At 45.7% G+C, this 9,025-nt stretch overlaps 1 protein-coding gene across 4 annotated transcripts; it reads left to right on the top strand.

The window, feature by feature from the left end:
* Nucleotides 1-219: 219 nt before the first annotated feature.
* On the top strand, nt 220-6,046 carry psmd8 (proteasome 26S subunit, non-ATPase 8). Of its 4 annotated transcripts, XM_070442625.1 has the most exons (8): nt 220-388; nt 544-616; nt 2,530-2,632; nt 2,765-2,930; nt 3,161-3,261; nt 3,387-3,498; nt 4,436-4,450; nt 5,184-6,046. In XM_070442625.1, exons 1-8 carry the CDS (start codon nt 278-280, stop codon nt 5,304-5,306), a joined length of 804 nt encoding a protein of 267 aa, XP_070298726.1. In that variant the 5' UTR covers nt 220-277; the 3' UTR covers nt 5,307-6,046. The 4 variants fall into 4 exon arrangements, with proteins under 4 accessions (XP_070298726.1, XP_024002117.1, XP_024002119.1 ...); XM_024146349.2 differs by lacking the exon at nt 4,436-4,450 and having other exon boundaries at nt 5,169-6,046; XM_024146351.2 differs by lacking the exons at nt 4,436-4,450; nt 5,184-6,046 and adding an exon at nt 4,188-4,235.
* The last annotated feature ends 2,979 nt before the right edge of the window (nt 6,047-9,025 follow it).

The following is a 9,025-nucleotide window of genomic DNA, read 5'->3' as shown; positions in this document are numbered from 1 at the left end:
GACATCTTCATAGGCTTTTGAAAACAATCAGAAATAAACAGCACAACACTGAAGTGTCAATTTATGATTTAGCAACGGCTATGTGAGAATGTGTCGATCTCGGGAATATTCAGACAAGAAAATAAACATGTTCGGAAATGTATTTCCATTGTTAGAGTGGTCACTTGACTATCTTGTCAATATAATAGATACTCTTCGGCAACAGCAACAGCGCTGTTTTACGACAGTTGCGTACTGTATTCCGAGCGTCCGGTGTCGTACATTTTGCAGAATCACCATGGCGTCTGTATTGAAAGAGACCGCGGGGCTATATGAAACATTGAAAACGGAATGGAACAAGAAAAATCCAAATCTGAACAAATGTGGAGAAATTTTGAGCAAGCTCAAGGTAAAGGCTATTACAATATTTAGTCTCTTCACCCTCGAACCTAAATTATACGGTATTTTGTCAATTAACTAGTATTGCTAGCTAACGTTAGCTAAGCTAACGTAACCAACTGTTTTACAAAGATATCAACCGTCCGTTGCTATTTCTTTCTACAGATCTCGTTATTGGAGTTAAACTTCTTACCAACGACTGGAACTAAGCTCACCAAACAGCAGCTTATTTTAGCTCGTAAGTTACTAGTCATCACAACAAAATGCTAACTGGCCAACGTTCCTACAATGCGGTGCCTTTTCTGGCCCCAGGAAATATAACTTCTTATTTAGTGTCAAATGTGGATTTTTAAAAGCTTTTAAATATAAGGTCAGGACCTTTACCTTCATGTTGTTAGTCTGTAAATGTTAAAATATGTTTAGAGGTTAAAATCCTGTTCAAGTGTTCACCAATATGCTAGCTCCGTCATTTTCACTCAGAGTTATTGCCAATTTAGGCTCAACATTTACAACCCTGTTAGGTTCCTCCCTGTTAGGATTATGCACATAACAAATTGGAAAATGCACCCACATTTTTTTGTAAGTGCCTGAGCTTGACCAAAATGCTGATGTGGAAGTCAAACATGTCCCTTTTCTGATATATATTCATTCAAAAGTTGAGGTCCGAATGGCACCTTACAGTTGGAATGACCCAGCTAACTCCTAGCTTCTTCTCTCAGTCAGACCTGTAACAGTGCATTTACACACAACACGATGGGGGCGAGGAAACAACGGAGCCCCGTTTATTTTCAATTGAGGGAATTGGAGGGACCTTTGAGCAATGCAGAGGGAGGGAAAAGCCGAAGATTATGGATACACTAACAAGATGTCTCTCGGCCCTAAGAGTGGGAGTCGTTGTCCACAAAGCGGCACAGTTGTGCTGTCTAGTTCCTGTCTATCCATTCTTTGGATTGGTGGATACATCTTATTATTGTAAATCCTTTTCTGAATATTCGATGTGGGTTCTTGACGTCAACCGCCTGGATTGAAAGAAGAGGGAATCTAACCGCGTGCTCTGAATATGCGTAGCTATCTGGAGAAAACGCTGATATAAAGTGTGTTTTCTCCAAGTGGCTGGAACGTCACGTGTCCTATTTATATCAGAACACTCATAACAACTTAAATATTATGAAACTTCTATTAGATCAAATAAACATCACGCAACAAGTAAGCCATCAGGTTTTTTGTCTACAAAATTTGACACATTGACATTATACAAAAATCCCTTGCTTGGTGGGCGAAACAATGAAAATACACCACCTGCTGGAAGGAGACCGTTTTTCTGCTGAGTTGGGCGCCTCTCTTCTTCTCTGGGAAAGATTAACCGTATGCGAATACTCTGTGATATTGCAACGTTATTGACCAATCGAAGCTCAATAGAGCTTCCAGACCCTACTGTCTGTTTAATACCTGGCACTACCTAGCCTGTTTGCTAGCACCCACATGAGAGTGAAGTTGGAGTGGCCATCTGAATTATCATGTTACTTGGAAATGCACTAAAGTTAGATATTGATCTCCCGTCGCCAAAGGTGACATTCCGTACCCCGAAACATATTTACCAGCCCTCTGGTTGATCTATTTCCCAGAAACTTTTCTCATCACAAATCTGGAATGCCTTACCAGTTGTTTCGGGCTATACAACGTGTGAAAATAATGTTTATATCCAACTTTTCCGGAGTTGACTGAATTCACATCATATTTCCCTAAAGGTGCACTGCCATCTTGGATCAGGCACTAATCTCTCATGGCAACCACAGGGACTAGGGAGTGAGCATCAGAAAATTGATGTAAACATTTTATTTTGACCATAGTTCACACATTCTATAGCCTGAAACGGGTCAACCAGAGAGCTGGTAAATATGTTTTCTGGGTGCGGGATGTTGTCGTCAGCGACGGGAACTGTACAGGTCTCCCGGGGCGAAGAGGCTAGCTGCCTCATATTTTTGTTGTTGTTGACATGTCTTCCTACATGCTTGTCAATAGGAAGGACTTTCCGGAGTCATTGCTCAGAATCAGCAGAATAATTTCAGTGTGTGATAACTTTAAGATATCAGGGTTTGATCATATATCAACTGGATGACAACAGTGGCTAACAGATTTGTTGTTTCTCAGGTGATGTTCTGGAGATCGGGGCTCTGTGGGCTATTCTGAAGAAGGACATCCCTTCCTTTGAGAGATACATGGCCCAGCTCAAATGTTACTACTTTGATTACAAGTAAATGTCACTTATTTGTTTGGGTTCATGTTCAAAATAATAACTTTTAATCTTTATATATTCCCAGAGCATCTTAACCTATGCTTGTTCAATCAACTAGATCAGTGTCTCTCACTTTCTCCCTCCGTCCAGGGATGAGTTGCCAGAGTCGGCCTACATGCACCAGCTGCTGGGTCTGAACCTCCTCTTTCTGCTGTCCCAGAACCGTGTGTCAGAGTTCCACACAGAGCTGGAGAGGCTGACTGCTAAAGACATCCAGACCAATGTCTACATCCGCCACCCTGTCTCCTTAGAGCAGGTAACTGCTGCTGCTTCAGGCCCTCATTATCTCCCCAAGAAGAGTCATATTCTGGCCTTCATTGACTTAAATATCTTCAGCAGGAATTCAAATGTTCACCTTGGAGATGGCTTCTTCATTTGTTCTTTTCTCATTTCTTCTTTGCTTATCTTTGTGGAGCCATGTAACTTCCATGTGTAGAACTGGCTTGTAGAATGTCTGTTTTGAACTGTTTGTTAATTTCCTGTCAGTACCTGATGGAGGGAAGTTACAACAAGGTGTTTCTGGCCAAAGGTAACATCCCCGCTGAGAGCTACACCTTCTTCATAGACATTCTGCTTGACACCATCCGGTAAGTAACAGCATGACATTGGATGAATGAATATTTTGCCTGGAAACGATAAGATGCTTGGATTGGATGAGTCATCTTGGTGGTCCGACAATGACAATACAATGTGTGTTTCTTCTCTGTTTCAGTGATGAGATTGCTGGGTGCATAGAAAAGGCTTATAAACAGATTCAGTTCAACGAAGCTACCAGAGTACTTTTCTTCTCCTCCCCAAACAACATGACAGAGTATGCCAACAAGGTTAGTTCATGTCTGTTTTACTCTGTTCTGTACCCTACTGAACACTAACCTTGGTCCAAGATCTGTTTGTGCTTGACAAAGGACCATAGGAGTTAGCTTTTCCAGCATAAACAGATCTGGGACCAGGCTAACTGAACATGCCCCTGGATTTGAGAGAATGGGCGATCCTTAGAACTTGAGTTTAGTCCCATCTCGTCATATTAAAGTTGTCTGTGTTACAGCGGGGCTGGACCCAGAGCCTCTCGTCATATTAAAGTTGTCTGTGTTTGTGAGCGGGGTTCTGTGGACCCCAGAGCCGTCGCGTCATAGTTGAAAAGTTGTCTTGTTGGTAGCGTCGGCTGGAACCAAGACCTCTCGTCAGCTAGTTAACGTTGTCTGGGTGGCATGTAGCAGCGGGTGCTAGGACCCAGACCTCTCGTCATATTAAGTTGTCTGTGTTGTAGCGGCTGGACCAAGATCCTCGTCGGTCATATAAAGTTGTCTGTGTTGTAGCGGGCTGGACCAGAGCCTCTCGTCATATTAAAGTTGTCTGGTTACAGCGGGGCTGGACCCAGAGCCTCTCGTCATATTAAAGTTGTCTGTGTACAGCGGGGCTGGACCCAGAGCCTCTCGTCATATTAAAGTTGTCTTGTGTTGCAGCGGGGCTGGACCCAGAGCCTCTCGTCATATTAAAGTTGTCTGTGTTGCAGAGGGGCTGGACCCAGAGCCTCTCGTCATATTAAAGTTGTCTGTGTTACAGCGGGGCTGGACCCAGAGCCTCTCGTCATATTAAAGTTGTCTGTGTTACAGAGGGGGCTGGACCAGAGCCTCTCGTCATATTAAAGTTGTCTGTGTTGCAGCGGGGCTGGACCCAGAGCCTCTCGTCATATTAAAGTTGTCTGTGTTGCAGCGGGCTGGACCCAGAGCCTCTCGTCATATTAAGTTGTCTGTGTTGCAGCGGGGCTGGACCCAAGCCTCTCGTCATATTAAAGTGTCTGGTTACAGCGGGGCTGGACCCAGAGCCTCTCGTCATATTAAAGTTGTCTGTGTTCAGCGGGGCTGGACCCAGAGCCTCTCGTCATATTAAAGTTGTCTGTGTTACAGAGGGGCTGGACCCAGAGCCTCTCGTCATATTAAAGTTGTCTGTGTTCAGGGGGCTGGACCCGAGCCTCTCGTCATATTAAAGTTGTCTGTGTTACAGAGGGGCTGGACCCAGAGCCTCTCGTATATTAAAGTTGTCTGTGTTGCAGCGGGGCTGGACCCAGAGCCTCTCGTCATATTAAGTTGTCTGTGTTCAGAGGGCTGGACCCAGAGCCTTCGTCATATTAAAGTTGTCTGTGTTCAGCGGGGCTGGACCCAAAGCCTCTCAGTCATATAAAGTTGTCTGTGTTTACAGAGGGGCTGGACCCAGAGCCTCTCGTCATATTAAAGTTGTCTGTGTTAGGGGGCGGACCCAAAGCCTCTCGTCATATTAAAGTTGTCTGTGTTACAGAGGGGCTGGACCCAGAGCCTCTCGTCATATTAAAGTTGTCTGTGTTGCAGCGGGGCTGGACCCAAGCCTTCGTCATATTAAAGTTGTCTGTGTTACAGAGGGGCTGGACCCAGAGCCTCTCGTCATATTAAAGTTGTCATGTGTTGCAGCGGGGCTGGACCCAAAGCCTCTCGTCATATTAAAGTTGTCTGTGTTACAGAGGGGCTGGACCCAGAGCCCAGATGACTACTACTCGTTCAGCAACCAACAGCAGAGGACAGAGGAAGTCAACATCCCCTCCACCGAGCTGGCTACGCAGGTCATCGAATATGCACGGCAGCTGGAGATGATTGTGTAGAGAGGGCGCCGTACTACAGAAGCTAGCTATATATTCATGACACAGACACATACATACATATAGTCCTCAAATGTTGACAGATTGTCAGACTGGTAGATTTTCCGACACTTTGTCATTCTGTACCACTGAACCTGCTTCTCACGGCTCCGATAAAGAGACGAGGCGTGTGTTTTTTTACATCCTAGTCTGACAGTGTGTTTACGCATCGCAGTAATGTACTGAAATAAAGTCATCACTTCACAACTAAGGCCAGTCTGTTCAGCGGCTCCTGACAGCTTTGTCCACCTTTTAGGAATTACCCTGAGTTTAAAGATTGACGTGTTGGCACATTCTAATGTCCCAAGTTTCCATTTACCCTGACTGCTTTGAGGAACGTTTTGGAGGGTTTATGTCTAGGGAATAGGGTGTAATTTGCCATTTTCCTCTCAAGTCCATTTACTAATTCATAGTGTGCTGAAGCACAGTGGCCAATATAGTGGTGGTCTTCCACGTGTCTCTAAATGGTTGACGTTCCTGCATTACACCTGCTATTGGCTTCTCCTTGTCCTCTGAGGTATCATCTTAAAACTCTGGGGGTTTCAATGCCCTGGCCACTGACGAAGAGAATTGCTGTAAAAGTATTTGTTTAATGTCTTGCTCCACCTCCTCAATGGTTTGTAATCTAATTAATCTGGAAAATACAAAATGTTTGTTTCTGAAAGATTATCAACATTTTAAAATAAAATCTTTTTTTTTTCTGACTCATGGTCTACTTTTATAATTTTCAGTGTAATTTAACAGGTGACTTAACATGACTACTGTACTACTCTGTATAAATATTTCCTCCAGTATTTGTGAATGAACGTGTGTTGTCACTAGCGAGTCTCTCTTCTCTCTCTCAGCGCTAGGGAGGCGGCTAGGGTTGCCGTGGTGACCCAGGGAGGCTCACACAGGTAGTTCCTGCTCACGTTCAACCTGATGGGAGAGAGATGAGGAAGAGAGGTTGTCTTTCTCCAATTTTGGGGGGGGCGACTAGAAATGATCAAGCTAGTATAGGAATGGAATAGGATATTTTCTTTCCTCTGTGACTTGCTGCCATAGCTTGACACATATCAATAGTGTTATATCACGTTACACTCACAAGGGGAATGAGATATCAAATGATGGAGCCAAAGCTGTGTAGTTTGGTAGGTAGCTAGGCTAGGTTGAAGTGTGTTAGTGTGACTCACCACTTGGTGACGTTAGATGGCAGCGCTGCGTTAGTGGCACGGTGTTGGCAGCGGGCCTGGCGCGAGCAGGACCTATCCACCGTGAACGGGTGCCAGCAGCCTGATGGGCGAGGGGGGCACTTGGGAGACAGAGGAGAGGCTGATGGGATATCCTCAATTGTCTCCTCTTTCTTGGCATCCTTTGTCTTCACCTGTTCTTCCCTCCCGGACTGAGCCACTGCTCGTGTCTGTTTCTTCCTGGACTGGGCGGGAGGAGCCTTGGCTGGGGTGTCTGGAGGGGGTTTTGAGTCTGAGGCTTGGGGTAGCTGGGTAGTGGGTACGGCAGCAGCAGTAGTAGTAGTAGTTTTAGGTGTGAAAGGGTTGATGCCACTGTACCACTCCTCAAAGGCTGTGTCTACCTCTGTAGGATCATCTACCTCTCTCACCGTCACCTTACCGCCAAGTGTTGTAGACATGCTGAACTTGGAGAAGTCTACCACGCCTCTGCCGTCAGGATAATGGAACTCATTAGCATACTTCTGATACCTGTCCATCGGCTGCGTTGCCTCGGCAACCATGGGCTCTGTAAAGGAGGGCAACTGGGTATTCGATACGTACCAGTTAGTGTAGTGTGTCCTGGTGACTCCGGATGCTTCCCTGACTCCCTCCTGCTGCTGCTGTGGACTCTTGCCTTCTGTAGAGGGTTTGACCTCTGGCTGTGTCTTGCCCCCTATAGAGGGTTTGACCTCTGGCTGTTTCTTGCCTTCTGTAGAGGGTTTGACCTCTGGCTGTTTCTTGCCTTCTGTAGAGGGTTTGACCTCTGGCTGTTTTTGCTTTGTAGTGGGTTTGACCTCTGGCTGTTTCTTGCCCTCTGTAGAGGGTTTGACCTCTGGCTGTTTCTTGCCCCCTGTAGAGGGTTTGACCTCTGGCTGTTTCTTGCCCTCTGTAGTGGGTCTGGCTTCTGGCTGTCCTCTTGAGGGCTTCTGTCCCTGCTTGGTGGTGATAGGACCTCGATATTGGCTTAGGGTTGGTGTTGGTGTGAGGGGTCGTGTTGAAGATGGAGCTGGTCCTGGTGTGAGGGGTCGTGTTGAAGATGGAGCTGGTCCTGGTGTGAGGGGTCGTGGTGGGGGTTGAACTGGAGCTCGATGTGAAGCTCTGAGTGGCTCAGTAGAGAGGTGGTTCTCTCTGCCGCCGTCTGCTGGCTGAGCCCTGGACCTGTCCTCTCTGCTGCCCTCTGCTGGCTGAGCCCTGGACCCGTCCTCTGCTGGCTGAGCCCTGGACCTGTCCTCTCTCATCTGCTTCAGCCTCAGTCTGGCAGCCTGGGCACGTCCGCTCACAGAGTTGGGAGAGAAGGTGAGCCGGCTGCTGGTTCCTATTCCAGCTGGTTTACCGGTGACGCTCGTGGTGCAACTGGTCGAGGTGCTACCAGCGCCCTGAGCCTCAGGGGCTGCTTTAGTCTGAGGTTGGGCTTTAGACTGTTTTTCTTTCTGGGTTTGTGCTGAAGGTGTTGTAGTCCCAAGAGAAAAGGATAAGTTGTTTGGGACAAGTGAGGCAGCATTTGGGACAGCTGGTTTGTCTGGTTTGCTAGCAGGCTCTGGGTTGTTCTGTGGCTGGCATGCTGGTTGTATTGTCTGGGTAGTAGTGTTAAAGTTATAGTCTGATTTGGAGGTCTTGGCTTTCTGGGCCTTGGCCTCTCTGTGAGCAGGCTTGACTTTAGGCGTGGAAGTTTTGACAGCCTCGATGAAGGGGACTCCGTTCAGAGCTGCCCTGACTGCAGCCTGCCTCAGTGGGCTGGGAGGGGGAGGCAGACTCTCCTGCTTCTTCATATACTCCATCCTGAGGAGGGAGAGGATTGGGGAACATGACAACCTGACTGACGCCTATAAACAAACGACACCAAAAAGGCACTTATTGTAGTAGTAAAAAATATGTATTAAAACCACTTAACAGTGTTCTAAAGTACTTAAGTAAAAATACTTTAAAGTACTACTTAAGTCGTTTTTGTGGGCTATCTGTAATTTACTATTTATATTTTTTGACTACTTTTACTTCACTACATTCCTAAAGAAAATGATGTACTTTTTACTGCATACATTTTCCTTGACACCCAAAAGCACTCGTTACATTTTTAATTCTTAGCAGGACAGGAAAATTGTAAAATTCCCGCACTTATCAAGAGAACATCCCTGCTCATCCCTACTGCCTCTGATCTGGCGGACTCACTAAACACAAATGCTTCATTCGTAAATGATGTCTGAGTGTGCCCCTGGCTATCTGTAAATGTAAGAAAAAGAAAATTGTGCCATCTGTTTGGCTTAATATAAGGAATTTGAAATGATTTTTACTTTTGATACTTAAGTATATTTAAAACCAAATACTTTTAGACTTTTACTCAAGTAGTATTTTACTGGGTGACTTTCACTTTTACTTGAGTCATTTTCTATGAAGGTAACTTTACTTTTGACAGATGGGTTCTTTTTACACCTGATTTTTTATGCCCATCTTCAGTCTCGTGGTCAAATCACATAATGT

This window comes from Salvelinus sp. IW2-2015, unplaced genomic scaffold, assembly GCF_002910315.2.
Source record: "Salvelinus sp. IW2-2015 unplaced genomic scaffold, ASM291031v2 Un_scaffold16372, whole genome shotgun sequence".
NCBI lineage: Eukaryota > Metazoa > Chordata > Actinopteri > Salmoniformes > Salmonidae > Salvelinus > Salvelinus sp. IW2-2015.
This window is presented reverse-complemented; position numbering and strand designations above follow the sequence as displayed.

Excerpts from the sequence above, each read along its gene's own strand:
- psmd8 (XM_024146349.2), top strand. The coding sequence starts at position 278 with ATGGCGTCTGTATTGAAAGAGACCGCGGGGCTATATGAAACATTGAAA. Across the intron at positions 2,633-2,764 it reads TGTTACTACTTTGATTACAA|GGATGAGTTGCCAGAGTCGG; the intron begins GTAAATGTCACT and ends CCCTCCGTCCAG. Across the intron at positions 3,499-5,168 it reads TGACAGAGTATGCCAACAAG|AGGGGCTGGACCCAGAGCCC; the intron begins GTTAGTTCATGT and ends TCTGTGTTACAG.